The sequence below is a fragment of the Haliotis rubra genome, unplaced genomic scaffold (assembly GCF_003918875.1).
Source record: "Haliotis rubra isolate DU_JTF1 unplaced genomic scaffold, ASM391887v1 Scf898, whole genome shotgun sequence".
Classification (NCBI taxonomy): Eukaryota; Metazoa; Mollusca; class Gastropoda; order Lepetellida; family Haliotidae; genus Haliotis; species Haliotis rubra.
In genome coordinates, this window is record NW_025767632.1 from 128,432 (window position 1) to 153,487 (window position 25,056).

A 25,056-nucleotide genomic window follows, 5' to 3' on the forward strand; every position below is an offset into this window, starting at 1 on the left:
TTGAGTCAGCTGACAAAGTCGACAACAATCAACAATCACCCACAACCAACCTTGGGACACAACAGCTGAACGTGGGACGGATTTCACATATATATCCAGAAGTCATTTCAGTCGGTATCATAGTTCCACTTTACTTCCACAAAGAATGAACATACTAGCTCTGGTGTTGGTGGTGATACCACTGGCCGCGTGTCAACTCATCGGCGGCCCTATGACTGTCGACGTGAACAGAGACGACATTCAGCAGATGGCAAGCTTCGCCCTTACCCAGCTCAACACACTCCTCGGATCGCAGAACACTCTGGTGTCTGTCGTGAAAGCTAAAACTCAAGTAGGTGTCAATGTGCCTTTCCAACCCTTGCAAATAATTTGGGATCCTAGTTTAGCTGGTCATAAGCCTAAGGCATTTTGAACGCGTAGATCCATATTGGATTGCAGCAAAATGGGGCTGATAGTCTTGCGGTTAAAGCATTTTCTCGTCACTCCTAATTCCTGGGTTTGATTCTTCACACTACTGTACAGTAGGTGAACCCATTGAAGTGCACCCCGCGTGATATTACGAGAATATTTGTAAAAGCATACCTATTCAAACTTTTATCTTTTATTAGTTGTGAACCACGACATTACTGATGGAAGAATAGTTTGCCAGTATGTCATCAGGCCCCGTTAGCGTGCGCCATGGCTCCAAACTCGACTGAGCACAAGCCGTCGTGATAAGGCGGCGGTAAGGCCACATACAAATAATTTCTTCTTTCTCATTTCCGCCCAGCCCTATTTTTTTTGTTGCACTGGATTATTTGCGTGTATAAAACCGAAAATCCGTCTCAGCTTTCCAAGTTTTCGACTAACATTGTATAGAAAATCAGAAAAAATATTAAGAAATGAAAATAACATCTGCAATACCCACCCATTTTAAAAAAAAGGAAAGGTTATGAGAAACAGGTAATTTATTTTATGTGGCCTAAAAAACAATGAATTTATCAATGTCATTGGAATTTCACAGCTGTCTGTTATCCTCATACCCGTGAAGACCCGGGTTAGAATTGATCTTCAGTAACCCATGGTTGTCGCAGGAGGCGACTAACGGGATCGGGTGGTCAGGCTCGCTAACTTTGTTGACACATGTCATCGATTCCAAATTGCGTAGATCGATGCTCATGCTGTTGATCACTGGATTGTCTGGTCCAGACTCGATTATTTACAGACTGCCACCATATAGCTGGAATATTGCTGAGTGTGGCGTAAGACTAAACTCACTCACTCAGTGTAATGCTCATGATTCATATTTTGGTACTGTCTTCCAAAGTTGATCATTTGAACTCCATAAACTTATGACTGGCCTATACTTCTTATCCGAATTCGTAACTCTTCTGCCTGACAGGTTGTCTCTGGAATCAACTACATCCTGACCCTCCAGATACAGAATGGACAGGAGGTGAGTTCACGTCAGATCTTTATTTTCACTGAAACGTGCATGTCTGCACTAACTAGTATAACCTACCATGGCTACAGAACTCGATGACACACATGATATGAATTTAGCACTCGGTGCATAGCAGTTGCGATCCGGTATGTATAGAGTTGTGAATTGTGGATGGTCTAGTTCCGAAAACATCAGCATCCGACCCTGTACATGTTTAGTTAGGTTGTCTACATTCGTCTCTCATCCACAACGTCTGCTGTCGGAATGGAAGGACACGCTGGTCCACGTTGGTCCATTCTGTCAACATCTGGCGACGTCATCACAACTGCTGCTTGTCCTTGGTGGACTCGACAGTTCAGTAGGACGTAGATGAGAGTGTTTTAGGACCTCGTTACTAGTGTCTTACGAAGTGAGACCTCGTTACTCGATGTAACACGTCGATCTCCGTCAAGCAGACGTGTTAACCATATCCCAGCCATATCGGTGCGGGGCACCGAGAATGCGCCTCACACGTGTATCGATTCGAACCAGGGTCTTCAGAGCAATGAACGCACTTCACGCACGTGTCTACCACACTGCCGGTGACGTGTTGCAGGATACATCTTGTAGTTTATTTAGAGACCTTGTTTCATCAAATCAAGGATATTAAACTACAGCGGTAGTGATCGATAGTACAGTCGGCATCAAACGTGACACGAGTCTGGAGCAAAGAAACAGGTGCGCAGGAAGTTACACAACCTATCCTCCCGAAAAGAATGAATAGCCATCAGGAATATGTATTTCAGATCCTACATAAGAGATCTGGACTGTCATAATATAAGAGTAATGAGCGAACTCATAAGTACTCGGTTACCCAAACACGTTTGAAACGTAACGGGATTATGTCTCACAATGTCTTTGGCTGTTTATGAAATCAAGATGTGGGAGAGCAAGGCTATGAAACTGAAGTCTCGACAGTAGCGCGGTGTGCATTTGAGTTGTCGAAACTGAAGCAGCAGACAAATAAACTAAAATACAACACGTCATTCCGGGAAATAACGCTGGTGATCTGTTTCCAGACTCAAACCTGTGATGTTACAATCTGGAATCAGTCCTGGACCCAGACGACCCAAATGACCCAACACAGCTGCACCAGAGTGTCCAAGCGGGACATCTTGACGCCTGGCGGTCTGACCAACGTGGACATCAACAGTCCTGAAGTCACAGACATGGCCAACTTCGCCCTGAGCGAGATCAATGGACTGCAGGGTGCCCAGAACACCATGGAAGAAGTAATCTCAGCTAAAGCTCAGGTACGACTAGTGTCTTGCACGGTTACATGGCATAGATTAACGTCTCCTTGTATAGATTAAACACAGTTAGTGAGTGCTTGTGTTAGTATTACCCATGATGCAGTCAGCTAAACAATCTTATGTTACACATAATTCGACAATATTCACAGCGAAACCAAAGCTTACTTGTGCCAGAATCATAATGTGTTATATCTGAGCCACGTATTATGATAGGTCTCAGGGCTTTACATATATTATTCCTGAAGCAGCATGTACTGTCAGGGCCAAGGCCTCTGATATCTACAGTACACTCAATGAATAATACACAGTCCCACTACACGGAGTTCTTGTTACGTTTCAGGTTGTTTCTGGAATGAACTACATGCTGACCATACGTCTGAAGGAAGGGTACAAGGTGGGTCATCTTTATTATCAGTTTTAAAATGTCAGAAACATTTTAATGTCTCGGGGTGAGGTACTTATGTAGATCCATACAGATTTGTACACTTGTTTTAAGCATTCTCAAAAGTACAAATGCAACGCAACACCTGTAAGCTATATCTGTGTACTACACTTGTCACCTGCTCATTAAGTCACCTGTCTACCTAGTCTCTCGTACAGACCCTGAAGCAAATATATCCAAGAAAGCCCACGCAAGTCTAGAAAATGTGGCAAGTCTAGATTTCCTCAGCTTCAGGGTCTGTACCAATCTGCTGAATTCACAAGCCAGAATATGGCTTGTAATTATCAGTTGATCTCTAGCTGTCACTAGTGTTTAATATTAACTCATAGGGGGGCCTCCCCCACCACTCCCCAAGACCCCACACTGAGCCAAGACCTCCTGCTTCTGCCTGTCCTCTCACTCCAGACAAACAACGTGTGTGATTACACTAGAGACCTGATGACTTATAAAATCGGAGTATTTTCTTTAACTGTTTCATTTTACACTTTGATGAGGATGAAAGCAAATATACACAGCATTCGTCCAAATCAGAATACAATGATTGAAAAGTACTTAGGTGGTGAAGAGGTGTTGTTTTGTTCTCCATCCAGGACATTCGAAATTCTCCCTATTCAGACAAGTCAGTAGAAAATACAAGCCATGCTACTGTTATTGTTGTGTCATCCTTGATTTGCATGATGAAGAGACAAACAGAGAAATATAAATCATTAGGCTCAAAGCAGTGTACCTCAACAGTGTAGGCATTTGTTACTTTATCCATAAACTTTAAAAAGACATTATGATGGGGATCTGATGGCATATTGTTATCCCCCACCACAACGAATTTGCGGGAATATAGAGCCGAGTTTCCTCCGTCCGTGCGTCCGTCACGCTTAGCATATCTCCTAAACTATTCGTGATAGCTTAACCAAACTTGGTACACATGTCAACCATGATCCCTACATGTACCTTTTGCGGGTTAGACCCAGATATGAATGTTATTTTTTGTTGTTTCCATGGAAACACGACTTAGGCTGTGACTATGAGAATGTCATCTTGTCCGAAGCAAACCTCCTAAATTATACATGCTAGCTTCATCAAACTTGATACACATATCAAGCATGATCCATAAATGTGCCATGTGATGGTTAGACCCAGATATGAATTTTATTTTTTGCGTTTCCATGGAAACGTGACTTGGTACACATGGTAAACTTGGTACACATATCAAGCATGATCCATAAATGTGCCATTTGATGGTTAGACCCAGATATGAAATTTTTTTTGGTGCTGTTTCCATGGAAACATGACTTAGGCTGTTGTGACCATGAGGATGTCATCTTGTCCGGGGGGGCAGTGGGGTAGCCTAATGGTTAAAGCGTTGGCTCGTCACGCCGAAGACCCGGGTTCGAATCCCCACATGGGTACAATGTGTGAAGCCCATTTCGGGTGTCCCCCGCCGTGATGTTGCTGGAATATTGCTAAAAGCGGCGTAAAACCAACTCAGTCAGTCAGTCAGTCATCTTGTCCGGAGCAGATCTTCCAAACTATACATGCAAGCTTCATCAAACTTGGAACATATGTCAAGTATGATCCATAGATGTGCCTTTTGGGGTTTAGACCCAGATATGAATTTTATTTTTCCGGTTTCCGTGGAAACGTAACTTTCCATGGAGGCTGTGGCTATGAGGATGTCATCTTGTCCAGAACAGAACTTCAAAACCGTTGAATATTTCTTCACCAAACTTGGCACATAGATAGGTCTGGTGATATACTGGTGCCTTTTGGTAGTTTTAAATTTCTGAATAAAACATATTTTGTGTTTCCATGGCAACAAGTTTGACCTTGACTGAAATTGGTGGTAGTGCTCATTTCCGGAGTAGAACTTAAAAACCTTTCAATACTCTCCTTCCACTTTGTAATATAGTCACAGACTTGGTTGGCACATATCATTGCATCCCATTTGTGTAGATTGATGTTCATACTGTTGATCACTGGATTATCTGGTCGAAATTCTATTATTTACAGACAGCTGGAAGATTGCTGAGTGTGGCATAAAACTAAAACTCACTCACTCACTGCTATATACACACCAAAACATTTGACATAGTCATAACTAACTGACATATACATGAAGAGTATTTTGCCATTGCGGGGGATATTGATTACTTTTTCTGCTTGTTACATTATATATATGCGACATCAATTAAACTTCCACATATAGTGCAGACACAACCTTTGGATTTTGGAGAATATAAATAACTTTGGATTATTTTTTTGAGATCCAGTTGTCCAGCCATAGGAATATCAAGAGATGCTACCCTTAGCTGGTATCCCTGCTTGCTCTCAAAATAGATTTGGCGACACTTGATACTCATTACCCCAAATCGGCCCAAGCCATGGCAGTAGGACCGGAGGCGGTGGGGGGCAGTAAATATTCCTGTCACACACAATTAAAGCAGTAATGGGTGATAAGAATGTTTGCATGTGTTGTGAAATTCCAAGAAATTATCCCTCTGCAGATTTGTTTAGTCTCTGAAAATGAAGAAAGTCTCAGGGCTCCTTTTCATTATATTATATATTTTTTTACTATGAAAATTTTTCAGTAAAATATGTTCATTTCAGAGACTAGTTGTTAGTCTAAGTCAAAGAACACTTTATAGACATTGGGTTTACCTTAATTAGATGGACAGGAAACAACATAGGATATTCTGAACGACAACATTAACGTTCACGTGGAACGAATCCAAGCGTTGCGTGTTGACACACAAACATCATATGCTACTTCTTGGCTTCACACAGACTTTAGGTTTCTGAAAACGTTTTTCTTTCAGATCGTCTCAGGTATTAACTACATCCTTACACTGAGCCTTCAAAATCGAGATAAGGTAAGTTGAGATATTCGTTTTCATAAGTTTTAACTAGAACAACTGCCCGTAAACTATGAAACAGGGATTCAGTATTGCTACTAATATTCATCTCTAAAACTATATGAAGTATAAATTCTTCATTTCTTTGCCATGCCTCAACTTCCTTTGAACAATGATGTTCTTTAACGCATTTGATCATTGCGTGATTCAATTCAAATGTCGGCAAGTTTCACCTGAAGTCTTTAAGTAATGCGGCTGTTAGGTTTGAAGGCCACAGCTCACCCTCAGGACTGTTGTTCTAACTGATGTGATGTGTGAAGAGGCACTCACTCTTACACTCATATACTCACACACTAATTGTGCTGTCACCCACAGACCCAGCTGTGTGAAGTGAGGGTATGGTACCAATCCTGGACCAACACGAAGCAAGTGACAGACCACCACTGCTCCGCCCTAAGCAAGAGAAGTGCCCCTGTCCTGGGAGGTGTGGAGCCCGCCCATCTCTCCGCGCCAATGCAACAAGCTGTGTCGTTCGTAGAGGACGCTTTGAATGGGAAGATGAACAACATGTTACGGATGGTGACAGAGAAGGTGGACCATGTCAGTCAACAGGTTCGCTATTAACGCTGAACAAAATCACTGACAAGATCACCCTGTGAACTGTTTCATCAACAGCTTTGTCTTTCATTTGGAATTTGTTAATGCACTGATGCTATCCACAGATCTGGAAACGGAGCACAATACAAACTCATCACAAACATCGTATACATCCACTCTCTGTAGTTTTCCCCCTTCTGTCCCCTTCTGGTAGTGATTGCTGTGTAACGTGAACATACCAATTTTCCAGCTAAACTGTGGCAGGTGGAAGTTGTGACCAATTCTTCGTCCATTCCATTTATTTCAAGAGCTCTGAAATGAAAAACAATCCACTGCTGTGATGGTACAGATCTTCCCCATGATTCCTCCATCATTTGTCCCAGTTTAAGGTTGTATTCTGGACAAGGGGTATTTATGTTGGAATACAAGATTGCTTGAAGATCGCCAATGATAAAACCGTTGTAGAATACTGTTACAGTTATGGAGGACTAGACATGGTATGTATCGTAGTCGTGTTGTTCAGTTGTTGACGATCACGCTGACTGTCTACAGGTAGTTGCTGGCATGAAGTACTCATTTGATCTCCACCTGGTCACATCCTCCTGCATGAACAACCCCGACGGCAACGGCAAAGGAATTACCGATTGTCCCGCCAGCAACAGCATGCCACAGGTAAGCTTGGATAATGGCCATGTTTTTTCGCAAACAAAGAATCGGGGAATATAACATTTCCGATTGTGACATTTTAAAAATTATTTGTTATTTGTGATGGTGCTATATGTTTTTTGTTTTTTGTTGCAGCGTATGACGTGCAGGGTGTCGGTCCTGTACCAGGCGTGGAGTGATCCTAAGTTTCAGCTGCTCTCTGACACCTGTGGACAACTCGCCTAGGTATGCAATGCCAGTTTTGTATTTAGAGACAAGGATATAGGTGAAGCATTATTTTTTGGCTTCATTCTGATTGGTTAGATGTTTCCTATTGTTTCTTTGTTTTCATTGTTTTGCAAAGATGCCTATTATATGTGTCGTTGGAACAGTAGGTCAAATGAGTCTTCAAAGGAAACCCACATAATTCTAAATTGTGACCGAAATGTAACCGTTACTCTCCGCATTAGCATAGCAAAGGTCTTGTCTCTTCAGACTTTAGATACGTACTTTATATATCAACTTGTGTGAATGGTGGATGCCTCTGGTGTCACCACTGATTTTCAGTGGCCCATTCATATACTTTTTGCAAATATTTTGCCCTTTACACCAAATGGAAATTCAAGACTGAGTATTCATTTCCTTTGTCGTTTAGTTTTGTTTTCGGTCAAACGATATTTATAAAACTCTAAGTATTCAACCTAAGTCGTCATTTAATGTCTGAATGTGTGCCTTGCTCCAGGTCTCTGGTGATAATCTTTGGTAGATAAGCACTCCCGAAAAACAGATGGTTGTTCAGGTCAGACCTGTGGAACACATGTTTGATGAAAATATGTTACATCGTTCGGTCCTCTTATATCATTATCACAACATTCAAAGCACTTTCTAAACAGATACCTTTGTGTAGACCACGTATTATTCTGTTTGTTTGAATTCTGTTTCAGATGGCTTCCAGTCCATCCACGGATAAATATGTCTACGTGCATCCTTTTCAAATGAATTGCTGTATTCTTGTCAAAATACAGTGTTGTTATTTTATGTTGTTCATGTTTTTGTTTACAAATAAACATTTTGCACTAAATACAAATTGATTGTAGCTGTTTTCAAGCACAAATACGTAGGATAGTTTTGTAAATGCTACCGAGGGTAAAAGGAGTTTCCGTTCGGAAAGAATGGTCACGTCTCTGATCACTATTAATAATCAAAGATAAAAAAGTATTTTATAAAACTCACACACATTTTCCCACTCACATCGGAAAATCAATCCGAATACAAGTACATGTACATAATGTATCAAATCTTTTAATGACTAAGACATGTTATGTAGGACATACAATGTACAAGGTATTGAGTAGCAACATGGACAAATACAAGACCATGGACTGAATAGATGAAGTACACCATATCTGTGTCAGATATATCCTCAGCATGAAACCTGATCAATTCCATTGTCCTTTGTAATTGCTGAGATTGTAGTGAGCCATTGATTAGTTTTACAAGCAAGTTCATTTAAAAATGGGCATGTACCACTGTTTAAACCTCGACAGAAGGCTGTTATTGGTTTCTTTGGCTAAATGTTCAACAAAGTCTCGAGCCCAGATCATGTGCACTTCCGGCTTTGGGAACATATTGCTCAGTGCAGTACAACTTCGAACCGGAAATGTATATCTTGTGTGGCCAATACGACATCGTGTCATACTTTTTCTGATCACGGATATAAGATCTAACGGTAGCTTTATAATCAGAATATGGAATAAGAAGTGGTGTCACAGATTTGTTGAGTGCGGCCTTGTAGTGTTGTGAATTGGTTTCAATCACACAATTGATATATGGTTCATTACCAGCGAGCAATCATCGAAAAAAATTGGTTAGCGTCAGTTTTCAGATTTTCAGACATTTTTCAGGTTGTTATTGCAGATAAGTACAACATGGTCATCTGTTGTTTTTTGTTTTATTTAGAAACTGTGCATATTGTATTTGCAAATTTCACATCCAATTTAAAATGTTGCATCTTGCTACTTAAAAGTGATGACTAATATATTATTATATTATACGATATTTATATTATCCAGGCAACTAATGCTTGCTCACGGCGCTGGTATTTTTTCCCTCGATCATTGGATGTCAATCTCAACGGCACATCGTGTTATCAATCTCAACTCCCTGGGAATATACAACTCTTGCAGCCACTATGCGCAACGAGTTATTATGGCTTTCATCACGAAGATAAACATCTTCAAGATATATTCAGTCATGACTTTTCAGTAAGTGAAGTGAGTTTACTAAGAATTAAATACGTTTTCAGGCCCTGGCAGCTGCTAAGATATCTCCTTCGTCAAGTGTTTCCAACACTAAAACAGTAGTTCCAAAATCGTCTGTGTTCGATTAAAAGAAAATGTGATCGATTGCTTGGTCCTTTGGTCACTGCGACCAATCTTCGATTATTTCAGTTAATGGGAATACCACTACTGCCTTGGCGGCAAGATCGGCCATTGTGTTACCAGAAATGCCAACGTGGCTGGGTGTCCAACAGAGGACGATGTCGTATTGGCCATTAGCAAGATCATTATATAAATCAATAATTTCAATTAAAAGTGGATGTTTGTAAGAAACATTTTTACAGCCTGAAGGCAAGAAAAAGAATCTGGAAAGATGATATATTGTTTATATTTAGGGTGTTTATTAATATATTTTAAGGATGTTAATATGGCGTTAGCTTCTGCTGTGAAAATAGAGCTGTTATCAGGCAATCAAGAAGATATTGTTCTGGATCCAGTGACAGTGACAAAAGCCACTGTGCCCCCATCCTTGGACCTATCTGTAAATAAGGATTTATATGTAATATAATTTTTTCTTAATTGACTACATTAATGTTTATACTGTAATTAATTAGTTTCTGATTAAAAAATGTAGTTAATGTCAGGTCGACGTGTGGCCTAACCAATTGCCAAGGAGGAGAAGAAAGAAGCCCCAGCTCAATTCCGGGCAGCACAAATGAATGGTTTAATTCTGAGCCCAATGATTTCTTTGTGTATAAATCCTCATAGAGGGATTGAAGACACAGTTAAATGCAGGGTTAGATTCGTTAGAATATAGTTTTGTAATATATTGAACAGATAATTTTATACGGCGTTATGTAAGAGATAGCTCATCTGCCTCGACGTAGAGAGTGTCAACAGGAGAAGTTCTGAAGGACCCAAGACAAAGTCTCAGACCTTGGTGGTGGACAGAATCTAATAGTTTTAGGCTGCTTTTGCAGGCTCCACCATATACGATGGAGCCATAATCAAGCTTCGAGCGGACCAGTGATCTATATAGGTGTAGGAGGGTAGCTTGATCCCCTCCGGACTTTGAATTAGAAACGACTTTCAATAAACCGAGTGCCTTCAGGCATTTATTTTTGAGGTATTTAATATGCGGAAGAAAAGATAAATGGAAGTCAAAATTAAGACTCAAGAACTTGGCCCCCTTGACAACTTTGATGGGAGTGTCATTTAAAGATAGTTCTGGGTCCTTATGCGGCTTACATTTTCTACAGAAGTGTATACAATTGGTTTTTTGACTTTTTCAAGCCATTTTCAAGACACCATTTCTTTATTTTGTTTAAATATATTTGCAGTTGCCGTTCCATAGTATTCATATTTGTACCTCAAGAAATATTAATATCATCCACAAAAAGTGATCCACCAATTGAATCATTTAAAACCTTTGATAAACTGTTGATCTTAATGCTAAATAAAGTGACAGACAAAATACTGCCTTGTGGGACACCCTGATCCTGATTGTAATGATCAGACAGGGTTGAACCCACTCGGACTTGCCTGTCTGTTAAAAACTGTGATATAAAATGAGGCAAACGACCCCTGAAACCAAAATCATGTAAATCCTTTAAAATGCCGTGCTTCCAGGTGATATCGTATGAGTTCTCGAGATCAAAGAATATCGATACTGCATGTTGTTTATTTACTATAGCATTTTGAACAAAGGATTCTAAACGTACCAAATGATCAATGGTACTACGATTTTTCCTGAAACAACATTGAATACTTGTAATAAGGTTGTTGGTTTCAAGATACCATGTTAATCTAGTGTTTACCATTCGTTCCATGGTTTTACAGACCCAACTCGTTAAAGAGATTGGTCTGTAATTAGACGGATCAGTATGATCCCGGCCAGGCTTTGGTGTAGGGACTACAATGGCATTACGCCACGAAGTTGGGAAATTCCCTGAAGTCCATATTGTATCAAAATATAAAAATATTCAAAAGTGTTTCCAAAGATGATTCAGGTAAATGCTTCAAGAGCTGATAGTGTATATTATCAGCCCCAGTTGCTGTATCATGAGCTTGCTCAAGGGCGATGCGTATCTCATGTAGTGAAAATAATTCGTTGTAGTCTTCTCCATTGTCTGAGTTAAACTAATTCTTTTCTTCTCCTGTTTCTTATGTTAAAGAAACTCGGGGACATAATTGGATGAAGACGAATGTGTGGCGAGAGTTTCACCAAGCTTATTGGCAATGTCAGCTTTATCAGTTAATAAATTATCACCGTCCTTTAAATGGTGAACGGTAGATTTGGAACCTTTGCCCTCTTTTCTTTGTATCATGTTCCACACCTTTGAAATCGGTGTACGCGAATTTAATTTGGAATCATAGTTTCGCCAAGACTGACGCTTAATTTGTTTAAATTTGCGTCGAGCCTTGGCATTTGAAATTTTAACTTTATTTAAATTATGCACAGTAGGACGTCGGCGGAAATACTTTTCGGCTTTCTTCCTGCTCTTTCTGGTCTGTTTACATTCATTATTGAACTGTGGTTTACGAATATGTGGAACTGCAGAGGACTTGGGTACAGCTTGGTCAGCAATGTCATTCAGTATATCTGAAAACAACTGTATAGGATCTTCACTGTTCGCAAATACACAATGTTTTAAGTGATGAAATCATTGTTCGCATCCAACAAACTCACTATTCTTAAGAAATTATCAAAGTTTATATCTATTATCAACAATCGTGTTAAAGCAACGCAGAAACTATAAATTATGCAACGACCTTCCAACAATGTAATCAAATCTATGTGTAATATATATCCACTGCTCTTGTACCACCGTGGGTGGTTAAAGAGCGAACAAAGATTGATTGATTGACTGATCAGTACATAGTGTCTCATATAATGACCAATCAGCCCTGGCGAAGTTCCTTCTCGATAAATGTGGATCATCACCAGGGTTGATTGTTTTGAGAATGGTAGGGAAGTGATCACACCCACATAGGTCATTCGAATTCATTACACAAGATGGAATGAGCAAGTGATATATCTAGGGAAGAACATGTTCCCGTAGCTGGATGTAAATAAGTCGCTGAATCGTCATTAAAAATACATAAATTATTATCGGAAATGAATTCCTCAATGATTTTACCTTTATTATTGGTATGGACACTTCCCCAAAGCGGGTTGTGTCCGTTAAGATCGCCTGTGATAACACATGGCTTTGAAGTTGATCGTACAGATTTTGAAGATCTGACTGTCGAATATTAGAAGAGGGAGGGATATACAAGCTGCACAATGTCAGGGCAGTATGCTGAATCAGGCGAACAGCAACAGTTTGAAGATCCGTATTTAGAGTGACAGGGCTACGAATGACGCTCTGATGTACCAAAATAGAAACGCCTCCAGCTGCTCGATCTCCCGGAAGAGAAATAGAATGATAATCACTTTAGTGTCTCAGAATAAAGTTATCTGTATTTTTAAGATGTCTCTTAAAGACAGAATGCTGACGGGTGGTGATCTTGTATGAGTAATTGTATCTCATTGAAGTTATTTTTCAATCCTCTGTATTTCCACTGCAATAAAGTCGACAACTGAGTCATGGTGCAACAATTGGCGATCGTTCCAGTGGATGTGAGGAGGAAGAGCTCCTCTGCCTGTCCTGAGAGGACAGAGTGACCTCCATATCAAGAGGTCCAAATGAATTTTGGATAGTAACCTCCAGAGGTGAAGGGACAGAATGTTGGTTTCTATTTAATCTTTTTCCTTTCTTCGTTTTGCATTGATCAGTTGCTGGTTGTGTAGCAGAAGTTTGTGATGTCTCAGTCTGAGACCCTGACGTAGCCTGATAGGCTGGGGAAGTAGATTTTGAAGAAGTAGTTTTTTGTGGCGGTTTTTTTCTGACTTGACCCATGTGAAGTCAGTTTGACAAGCAGTAGAAAACACCGCCACAGAGCGGGCAACCGAGGCGGAATATGTGATATTTGGCACAGGTGAAGACTCATTTGTGAAATTCTTTTTACCTCAAAGACCGAAATGTTTTTTTCACATTTAATGTTCGTTATTTTATAATTGCTTTGGAACACAGGGCAGGACCTGGATGAATCTGGATGTGAGCCGTCACAATATGCGCATTTGTAGTCACTAGTACAATCTGTAATTTCATGGTGATCACCACAACGATGACACGTAACAGAATTTCGACAATGGACTTCACTTTAAAATTTAGATATGAAAATATTTTGCAAATCCTACCTGTTGTTGAGAGGGCAAACACAATTTGGCTGCAAATTATGTACCATGGGCCTGAAATCATCTGCTCAAAAATAAACAAATCTAAAACAAAGTCTTTTAAACATTTTGAACATAGTGTGGAGCAAACGTTTCTTTTGTTGTTGTTTTTTCAAAACATTTTGCAAAAGTGAAAGCAAATACTATATGGAAACAGTACGTGAAATGTTAGACTTCCTCATTGATAACATCTGTTTGAAATTTGGAAGTAAGACATTTTAGCAGAACGTAAACATCCTTATTGGCACGAATTGTGCTTCACTTTTTGCCGATCTGTTTCTTTATGCATATTAATCTGGACTCAGATTGGCAGTCAAATCAACGGAAAGATAAGGTACATCGACTTTTTGATAGCGCTCAATCATAGACACTTACCCATCTTAACTACAAATATAAGAGACATTTGAAATCACCTGTGTCCCGATCCACAAATTTAAGCGTTCGTAAAGTTACGAACTATCGTAACTCAATAGTTTATCTTAGCGCTAAGAACGATTTATGGATCGGGAACCTGGTTCACGTTTTACAAAGTTCCATGTGTTTTGTTAGGGTGATAATTTGAACAACAAAACATACATTACAGCACTTGATCAAATGCTTGAATTATTAAAGTAAATTATCTCCAGAGTAATAACCATGACAACGTTGCTGTAAAGTCTCCTGAAATTTATCCACGGAACAAAATATTTTAATCACTGTGTTCTGTAAACTCATATCGGAGATTAAACGTCGATACTTATTGATCATTGAAATCCCCAGAACAAGTGGACTGACTGACTGAGTCTGGAGTTTGGTTTTACGCCGCTTTTAGCAATATTCCAGCAACATCACGGCGGGGGACACCAGAACAGAACAAGTGGAGATGGTGCCACGTCGGGATGGTTTCCGAGCTGCCAGCACTAAATGACCGATAAACTTAAAACAGTAATTTGTATTATCTGAAGTTGTGAAATATCGACCTATGTCACAAGCCCACACCACAACACGGTTAAATCTACGTCAGAGATAAGACGAGAAAACATACTGCTCCCCAAGAAATCCATGTACAGATATCGCTGTCCATGGCATATGCACAATAAATGTAATTTAAGAATTTATATGATTATATGACCATGTATCTAGATTTGAGAGGCGATGTTTACAGATATGGCTTATTCGTCTAATATACTGCACATTGTGCCGCAAATGAACCCATACGAGACAGCATGCAGTCATAAGTAATCGTCATGCTTTTGTGCAGCCTTATCTTTAAGTGTGCAAGATTGCAGTAACCATTGTCGTGCTCTGTGAAATGCCATCCATACATCAACATAAAGTGATTCAACGGACTCCTCGTAATCGTTCTGTTATTCATGGTGTTATGAATATTAAGGGGTAAGATGATGGAATTTTAGCCGGCAGGTAGAAGTATCAGTAGCATGTTAAAAAACATCAGGTAGAGGTTATCGCTGACATTGGAGTCAGCTGACAGCGTCGACAACAATCAACAATCGCCCACAACAAACCTTGGGACACAACAGCTGAACGTGGGACGGATTTCACATATATATCCAGAAGTCATTTCAGTCAGTATCATAGTTGCACTTTAATTCCATAAAGAATGAACATACTAGCTCTGATCTTGGTGGTGATACCACTGGCCGCGTGTCAACTCTTCAACGGCCCCTTGACAGTCGACGTGAACAGGGACGACGTTCAGCAGATGGCAAGCTTCGCCCTTACCCAGCTCAACACACTCCTCGGATCACAGAACACTCTGGTGTCTGTCGTGAAAGCTAAAACTCTAGTAGGTGTCAATGTGCCTTTCCAACCCTTGCAAATAATTTGGGATCCTAGCTTAGCTGGTCATAAGCCTAAGGCATTTTTGAACGCGTATATTGGATTGCAGCAAATTGGGGCTGATTGTCTGGTGGTTAAAGCATTTTCTCGTCACTCCTAATTCCTGGGTTTGATTCCTCACACTACTGTACAGTAGGTGAACCCATTGAAGTGCACCCCGCGTGATATTACGAGAATATTTGTAAACGCATACCTATTCAAGTTTATATCTTTAATTAGTTGTGAAACACGACATTACTGATGGAAGAATAGGTTGCCAGTATTCAAAGCTTGTCGTCAGTCTGATAGTATGTCATCACGCCCCGTTAGCGTGCGCCATAGCTCCAAACTCGACTGAGCACAAGCCGTCGTGCGTAGATCGATGCTCATGCTGTTGATCACTGGATTATCTGGTCCAGACTCGATTATTTACAGACCGCCACCATGCAGCTGGAATATTGCTGAGTGTGGCGTAAGACTAAACTCACTCACTCACTGTAATGCTCATGATTCATATTTTGGTACTGTCTTCCAAAGTTGATCATTTGAACTCCATAAACTTATGACTGGCCTATACTTCTCCTTGTCCGAATTCAATACAGTCCTAACTCTTCTGCCTGACAGCTTGTCTCTGGTATTGACTACATCCTGACCCTCCAGATACAGAATGGACAGGAGGTGAGTTTCACTGAAACGCGCATGTCTGCACTAACTAGTATAACCTACCATGGCTACAGAACTCGATGACACACATGATATGAATTTAGCACTCGGTGCATAACAGTTACGATCCGGTATGTAATAGAGTTGTGAATTGTGGATAGTCTAGTTCCGAAAACATCAGCATCCGATCCAGTACATGTTTAGTTAGGTTGTCTACATTCGTCTCTGTCGGAATGGCAGGACACGCTGGTCCACGTTGGTCCACGTTGGTCCATTCTGTCAACATCTGGCGACGTCATCACGACTGCTGCTGTCCTTGGTGGACTCGACAGTTCAGTAGGACGTAGATGAGAGTGTTTTTGGACGTCGTTACTAGTGTCTTACGAAGTGTAACCTCGTTACTAGTGTCTTACGAAGTGTAACCTCGTTACTTGTGTGTTACACAGTGTTACGTCGTTACTAGTGTCTTACTAAGTGTAACCTCGCTACTAGTGTCTCACGAAGTGTAACTTCGTTACTTGTGCCTTACGAAGTGTATCCTCGTTACTAGTGTCTTACGAAGTGTAACCTCGTTACTTGTGTCTTACGAAGTGTAACTTCGTTACTAGTGTCTTACGAAGTGTAACCTCGTTACTTGTGTCTTACGAAGTGTAACCTCGTTACTAGTGTCTTACGAAGTGTAACCTCGTTACTTGTGTCTTACGAAGTGTAACCTCGTTACTTGTGTCTTACGAAGTGTAACCTCGTTACTAGTCTCTTACGAAGTGTAACCTCGTTACTAGTCTCTTACGAAGTGTAACCTCGCTACTCGATGTAACACGTCGAGTTCCGTCAATCTGATGTGTTAACCATATCCCTGCCATATCGGTGAAGGGCACCGAGAATGCACCTCACACATGTATGGATTCGAACCAAAGAAACAGGTGCGCAGGAAGTTACACAACCTATCCTCCCGAGAAGAATGAATAGCCATCAGGAATATGTATTTCAGATCCTATATAAGAGGCGCATGATTGCGATGTTTCAAACCCAGATCTGGACTGTCATAATGTAAGAGTAATGAGCGAACTCATAAGTACTCGGTTACCCAAACACGTTTGAAACGTAACGGGATTATGTCTCACAATGTATTTGGCTGTTTATGAAATCAAGATGTGGGAGAGCAAGGTTATGAAACTGAAGTCTCGACAGTAGCGCGGTGTGCATTTGAGTTGTCGAAACTGAAGCAGCAGGCAAATAAACTAAAATACAAAAACGTCATTCCGGGAAATAACGCTGGTGATCTGTTTCCAGACTCAAACCTGTGATGTTACAATCTGGGATCAGTCCTGGACCAATACTACCCAAATGGTCCAACACAGATGCATTAGTGTGCGGTCCAAGCGGGACATCTTGACGCCTGGCGGTCTGACCAACGTGGACATCAACAGTCCTGAAGTCACAGACATGGCCAACTTCGCCCTGGACGAGATCAACGGACTGCAGGGTGCCAAGAACACTATGGAAGAAGTAATCTCAGCTAAAGCTCAGGTACGACTAGTGTCTTGCACGGTTACATGGCATAGATTAACGTCTCCTTGTATAGATTAAACACAGTTAGTGAGTGCTTGTGTTAGTATTACCCATGATGCAGTCAGCTAAACAATCTTGGTCTGAGTAATGTTTTATTCTGTTACACATAATTCTACAATATTCACGGCGAAACCAAAGCTTACTTGTGCCAGAATCAGAATACAACCTGTGTTATATCTGAGCCACACATTATGATAGGTCTCCGGGTCTTTACATATGTTATTTCTGAAGCAGCATGTACTGTCAGGGCCAAGGCCTCTGAGATCTACAGTACACTCAATGAACAATACACAGTCCCCACTGAGGGACTTGTCCGCCCCTCTACACGGAGTTCTTGTTACGTTTCAGGTTGTTTCTGGAATGAACTACATGCTGACCATACGTCTGAAGGAAGGGTACAAGGTGGGTCATCTTTATTATCAGTTTAACATATATCAGAAACATTTTAATGTCTCGGGGTGAGGTACTGTATATAGATCCATACAGATTTGTACACTTGTTTTAAGCATTCTCAAAAGTACAAATTCTACGCTGCACCTGTCCAGTTATATCATTGTGCTACACCTGTCACCTGCTCATTATGTCACCTGTCTACCTCCAGACCCAGATCTGCTATGTGAAGATCTGGTCCCAGCCCTGGCTCCACAGGAAGGAAATGACGGAGCACAGCTGTAGCCAGGTGACCAAGCGTGCTGGGGGTCTTCTCGGAGGTCCCACCGGTGTGGACGTCAACAGTGCAGAGATTCAGGAAGTGGCCAACTTCGCTCTCACTGAGATCAACGGAATTCAAGGGGCACAGAACTCTCTGGTCAAAGTTGTCAACGCCAGAAAACAAGTACGGACGTTTCTGTTAATGCGTGTCTTGAATCCAGTCAAAGAACACTTTATAGACATTGGGTTTACCAATTAGATGGACAGGAAACAACATAGGATATTCTGAACGACAACATTAACGTTCACGTGGAACGAATCGTTGCGTGTTGACACACAAACATCATATGCTACTTCTTGGCTTCACACAGTCTTTAAGTTTCTGACAACGTTTTTCTTTCAGATCGTCTCAGGTATTAACTACATCCTTATCCTGAGCCTTCAAAATCGAGATAAGGTGAGCTGAGATATTCGTTTTCATAAGTTTTAACTAGAACAACTGCCCGTAAACTATGAAACAGGGATTCATTATTGCTACTAATATTCATCTCTAAAACTATATGAAGTATAAATTCTTTATTTCTTTGCCATGCCTCAACTTCTTTTGAACAATGGTGTTCTTTAACGCATTTGACCACTGAATGATTCAATTCAAATGTCGGCAAGTTTTACCTGAAGTCTTTAAGGTACTCTTGTTCTAACTGATGTGATGTATGAAGCGGCACTCAAAGAATAGTGCGTAGAACTTTCCAACTTTTGAGCTGAGGCACTATTCGTTGATTTTGCAAAGGCTTTCGATTCTGTGCAGCGGGATAAACTATGGAGACTTCTACAATCGCACGGTCTTAGTAGTAAAATGAATGAAATGTTGAAGAGTATATACGAAAATGTTAAAGTGTGTGTAAGGAATGAGCATGAATTATCTGAACCTTTCATAAGTGAACTAAGTGTTAGGCAAGCCTGTATTTTAAGCCCTTTCCTTTTAACGTTTTTCATAAATGAATTAGCAATACAAATATGTGACACATGAACGAATGGGATTCAACTACACCCAGATACAATACAACTATTTCTGCTACTCTTTGCCGATGATATTGTACTATTCTCTAGTACTGTAAGCGGTTTACAGAATCAAATATTACTCTGCAAAAAAAGAAACGCACAGGTGAAAACTCAGGAATGTAAACACTTTATTTTGTTTCCAAATAAAACTTTAACTAATGATCGCACGAACGTAAAATTTCACATGGATGTTGTCAAGAGTCAGCTTTACAACATGCAGCTATCATTTGTCTCTGAAACCATTGCACCGGGCGTACAGATGGCGTGGAGGTCAGTACCTGTTGTGACCACCTCGAGCTTGCAACACAGCTTGGCACCTCCTGTCCATGGACATGATCAGTCTTTGAATCCGTGCTTGGGGGATCCTCCTCCATTCCTCCTGCAAGGCTTGAGACAGTTGTTGCAACGTTTGGGGTTGAGGCTGACGACGTCGAACGCGTTTCCCAAGCTGGTCCCACAAATGCTCTATTGGGTTCAAATCGGGGGGATTTTGAAGGCCAGGGAAGAACTGTGATGTTCTGATTCGTCAGGTAGTCCATCGTGATGCGAGCCACGTGCGGTCTGGCGTTGTCCTGTTGGAAAACGTGAACGTTGAGGGTTGATGACAGGTAAAAGATGACGTTGCAGAATTTCATCCCTGTAACGAATTGCAGTCAGGTTACCACGGACGTGCACCAAGTCACTTCTCCCGTTGTAAGAAATGGCCCCCCCCATACCATCACACTTCCCGCTCCAAATCTGTCCGCTTCAACTACACAATTACGGGCGTAACGTTCGTTTCTCCGTCTATAGACCCTCGTCCTACCATCGTGTCTTTGAAGTTGGAAACGAGATTCGTCGCTGAACCAAATTCGCTGCCAATGTCTCCAATTCCATCTCTGGACGTTCCTGCACCATCGAACACGTGCCAGGCGATGATGAGGTCGTAGTGTGCATCCTACGTGAGGTCGTCGAGGGCGTATCCCGTGCTGTCTGAGGCGATTTCTGATGGTCTGGGCGGAGACGCGGCGAAGACCTGGGACGTTCTCTGCTGTTTGTGTTGCTGGGACGGCCCGGTTACGTAAATGGAACACCCGGATGTAGCGGTCCTGTGCAGCATTGGTAACCCGTGGTCTACCACTCCGAGGTCGGTCGCGGGTCGAGCCCAGTTGATTGTAGCGCCTCCATAAACGGGAAATTGTTGTGTGATGCACGTTGAAGTGTCTTGCAACTGATGACTGAGAATCGCCAGCCTCAAGACGTCCGATGGCGATGTTCCGGTCAGCTTCGCTAAGTCGTGGCATGTTGAATTCGTCAGTAAACTGGCGTTGAAAGTGAATTGAACACGTTAAACTGCCTTCCTCATATACCCTACACACTGGTGCATAGGTGAAGCAACTTTCACGTGCATATCGTTCGAAGTGTCATTTACACGTGAAAATTTCATGATATTTTCAAAAACCATCATCAAACAACAATATTTCATGAAATGGTGTGTTTGAGCGATACTTAATGGATATGAACAAGTATACATTATGTTTGGTTAAAGTAACCGGGTTTTGTTTGCATAGAAATAAAATAAAGTTAATTTTAAATTTCATTATCACCTGTGCGTTTCTTTATTTGCAGAGTATAGATGAATTAGACAAATTTTTATGACCAATATAAATTGTGTGTAAACAGAGACAAAACCAAAATTATCGTCTTTAAGAAAGGTGGAAAGCTCTCTAAATTAGAAAAAATGGTATTATAAAGGGCAACTACTCAAAACTACCAGTGTTTATAAGTATCTTGGTGTATATTTTTGTAATGGCCTTTCCTGGTCCAAACACACAAAACAAGCGTCAGCACAAGCCTTGAAAATCCTAATCGGTGTTTGTAAAAATATGAGATCGTTAGGGGAAATGTCCTTTAACACATTCTTTAAAATATTCGATATGAAGATAAGTCCAATACTTCTGTATGGCTCTGAAATATGGGGATTAAAACAATATGACTGTATTGAAAGAGTTCATTTATATGCATGCAAAAGTTTCTTGGTGTAAAACCGAACACATGTAATAAGATGGTTTACGGAGAATTAGGTAGATTCCCCTTGTTTATACACTCTTCCATTAAAGCCATAAAATATTGGGTAAGATTACTGCATATGCCATGCCATGGGTTTCCGAAAAAATGTTATGATATGATGAAATTGTATGACGAAAATGGGAAAAGATATTGGGTGAGTGATATTAGGGAGTTGTTGTACAAAACTGGTTATGGTTATGTTTGGTGTGATCCTAATGTTCAGTTGCATACCAATTTTATCATATCATTTACACAAAGAATGAAAGATATCTATTTCCAGTCTTGGTCGGAATCACTACTTCTATCCACAAAATGTTTATACTATAATGAATGGAAATCGGACATACGTTTTGAAGACTATTTAGCAAAAATCGGCGTAAAGAAGTTCCGTATAGCTCTCTCTCGTTTTCGTTGCTCTTCCCATGAATTATTTATTGAAACTGGCAGGTATGCAGGTTTTCAAAGAGAAAACAGAATATGTCAGTTATGTAATATGAGTACTGTTGAGGATGAACTACATTTTCTTCTAATCTGTCCTGTTTATACAACTCTACGAACAAAATACCTAAAGCCATACTATTATAAGCATCCAAGTGTAAGAACATTAATTTCACTATTAACAGATACTACCACATCAATATTACAGAATCTGGCAATGTGCATCTATTTCGCTATGAGATTAAGAAAAAGTATTGTGGCAGAAAAGAATTTATAAATGACTTCTATCTACTCATGTAAACTCTAAATGTACTACAGGCCTGTGGCCTTTTTAAGTACTGAAATAAAGATTGATTGATTGATTGATTGATTGATTGAAGCGGCACTCACTCTCACACTCATATACTCACACACTAATTGTGCTGTCACCTTCAGACCCAGCTGTGTGAAGTGAGGGTATGGTACCAATCATGGACCAACACGAAGCAAGTGACAGACCACCACTGCTCCGCCGTAAACAAGAGAAGTGCCCCTGTCCTGGGAGGTGTGGAGCCCGCCCATCTCTCTGCGCCAATGCAACAAGCTGTGTCGTTCGTAGAGGACGCTTTGAACGGGAAGATGAACAACATGTTCCGGATGGTGACAGAGAAGGTTGACCACGTCACTCAACAGGTTCGCTATTAACGCTGAACAAATTCACTGACAAGATCACCCTGTGAACTGTTTCATCAACAACTTTGTCTTCCATTTGGAATGTATTAATGCACTGATGCTATCCACAGATCTGGAAACAGATCATCACAAACATCGTATACATCCACTCTCTGTAGTTTCCCCCCTTCTGTTCCCTTCTGGTAGTGTTTGTTGTGTAACGTGAACGTATCGATATTCCAGCTAAACTGTGGCAGGTGGAACTTGTGACCAATTCTTCGTCCATTCCATTTATTTCAAGAGCTATGAAATATAAAACAATCCACTGCTGTGATGGTACAGATCTCCCCAATGATTCGTCCATCATTTGTCCCAGTTTAAGGTTGTATTCTGGACAAGGGGTATTTATGTTGGAATACAAGATTTGCTTGAAGATCGCCAATGATAAAACCGTTGTAGAATGCTCTTACAGTTATCGAGCTCTAGACATGGTATATATCGTAGTCGTGTTGTTCAGTTGTTGACGATCACGCTGACTGTCTACAGGTAGTTGCTGGCATGAAGTACTCATTTGATCTTCACCTGGTCACATCCTCCTGCATGAACAACCCCGACGGCAACGGCAAAGGAATTACCGATTGTCCCGCCAGCAACAGCACGCCACAGGTAAGCTTGGATAATGGCCATGTTTTTTCGCAAACAAAGAATCGGGGAATATAACATTTCCGATTGTGAATTTTTTAAAAATATTTGTTATTTGTGATGGTGCTATATGTCTTTTGTTTCTTTGTTGTAGCGTATGACGTGCAGGGTGTCGGTCCTGTACCAGGCGTGGAGTGATCCTAAGTTTCAGCTGCTCTCTGACACCTGTGGACAACTCGCCTAGGTATGCAATGCCAGTTTTGTATTAAGAGACAAGGATATAGGTGAAGCATTATTTTTTGGCTTCATTCTAATTGGTTCGATTTTTCCCATTGTTTCTTTGTTTTCATTGTTTTGCAAATGTACCTATTATATATGTCGTTCGCACAGTAGGTCAAATGAGTCTTCAAAGGAAACCCACATGATTCTAAATTGTGACCGAAAAATACCCCTAATTCACCGCATTAGCATAGCAAAGGTCTTGTCTCGTCAGACTTTAAATACGTACTTTATATATCACATTATGTGAATGGTGGATGCCTCTGGTGTGACCACTGATTTTCAGTGGCCCATTCATATACTTTTTGCCAATAATTTGCCCTTTACACCAAATGGACAGTCAAGACTGAGTATTCTTTTCCTTTGTCGTTTAGTTTTGTTTTCGGTCAAACGATATTTATAAAACTCAAAGTATTCAACCTAAGTCGTCATTTAATGTCTGAATGTGTGCCTTGCTCCAGGTCTCTGGTGATATTCTTTGGTAGATAAGCACTCCCGAAAAACAGATAGTTGTTCAGGTCAGACCTGTGGAACACATGTTTGATGAAAATATGTTACATCGTTCGGTCCTCTTATATCATTATCACAACATTCAAAGCACTTTCTAAACAAATACCTTTGTGTAGACCACGTATTATTCTGTTTGTTTGAATTCTGTTTCAGATGGCTTCCAGTCCGTCCACGGATAAATATGTCTACGTGCATCCTTTTCAAATGAATTACTGTATTCTTGTCAAAATACAGTGTTGTTATTGTTTATTGTTCATGTTTTTGTTTACAAATAAACATTTTGCACTAAATACAAATTGATTGTATCTGTTTTCAAGCACAGATACGTAGGATAGTTTTGTAAATGCTACCGAGGGTAAAAGGAGTCACGTCTCTGATCACTATTAATAATCAAAGATAAAAAAAGTATTTTATAAAACTGACACACATTTTCCCACTCACATCGGAAAATCAATCCGAATACAAGTACATGTACATAATGTATCAAATCTTTTAATGACTAAGACATGTTATGTAGGACATACAATGTACAAGGTATTGAGTAGCAACATGGACAAATACAAGACCATGGACTGAATAGATGAAGTACACCACATCTGTGTCAGATATATCCTCAGCATGAAACCTGATCAATTCCATTGTCCTTTGTAATTGCTGAGATTGTAGTGAGCCAATGATTAGTTTTACAAGCAAGTTCTTTTAAAAATGGGCATGTACCACTGCTTAAACCTCGACAGAAGGCCGTTATTGGTTTCTTTGGCTAAATGTTCAACAAAGTCTCGAGCCCAGATCATGTGCACTTCCGGCTTTGGGAACATATTGCTCAGTGCAGTACAACTTCGAACCGGAAATGTATATCTTGTGTGGCCAATACGACATCCTGTCATTCTTTTTCTGATCACGGATATAAGATCT

General features: G+C 40.5%; 1 protein-coding gene and 1 long non-coding RNA gene across 4 annotated transcripts; one reads left to right on the forward strand and one right to left on the reverse strand.

Moving 5' to 3' along the window:
• LOC124263751 (multicystatin-like) lies at window positions 1-24,437 on the forward strand. Of its 3 annotated transcripts, XM_046698458.1 has the most exons (11): window positions 3-331; window positions 1,382-1,435; window positions 2,482-2,574; window positions 17,677-17,817; window positions 18,208-18,261; window positions 18,461-18,694; window positions 18,914-18,967; window positions 22,495-22,731; window positions 23,257-23,376; window positions 23,507-23,596; window positions 24,295-24,437. In XM_046698458.1, the coding sequence occupies exons 1-10, from the start codon at window positions 146-148 to the stop codon at window positions 23,594-23,596; spliced, it is 1,263 nt and encodes a 420-aa protein (XP_046554414.1). In that variant the 5' UTR covers window positions 3-145; the 3' UTR covers window positions 24,295-24,437. The 3 variants fall into 3 exon arrangements, with proteins under 3 accessions (XP_046554415.1, XP_046554414.1, XP_046554413.1); XM_046698459.1 differs by lacking the exons at window positions 17,677-17,817; window positions 18,208-18,261 and adding an exon at window positions 3,056-3,109 and having other exon boundaries at window positions 1-331; window positions 2,482-2,715; XM_046698457.1 differs by lacking the exons at window positions 3-331; window positions 1,382-1,435; window positions 2,482-2,574 and adding exons at window positions 15,372-15,592; window positions 16,249-16,302 and having other exon boundaries at window positions 17,581-17,817.
• Window positions 9,179-21,023, reverse strand: LOC124263757. The gene is made up of 3 exons (XR_006894929.1): window positions 21,014-21,023; window positions 20,457-20,460; window positions 9,179-9,575 (listed from the first exon to the last, which is right to left on the reverse strand). It is a non-coding gene; the product is annotated as an uncharacterized LOC124263757 (long non-coding RNA).
• Window positions 24,438-25,056: the final 619 nt, after the last annotated feature.

Excerpts from the sequence above, each read along its gene's own strand:
- LOC124263751 (XM_046698457.1), top strand. The coding sequence starts at position 15,407 with ATGAACATACTAGCTCTGATCTTGGTGGTGATACCACTGGCCGCGTGT. Across the intron at positions 16,303-17,580 it reads AGATACAGAATGGACAGGAG|ACTCAAACCTGTGATGTTAC; the intron begins GTGAGTTTCACT and ends ATCTGTTTCCAG. Across the intron at positions 23,377-23,506 it reads CCAGCAACAGCACGCCACAG|CGTATGACGTGCAGGGTGTC; the intron begins GTAAGCTTGGAT and ends TCTTTGTTGTAG.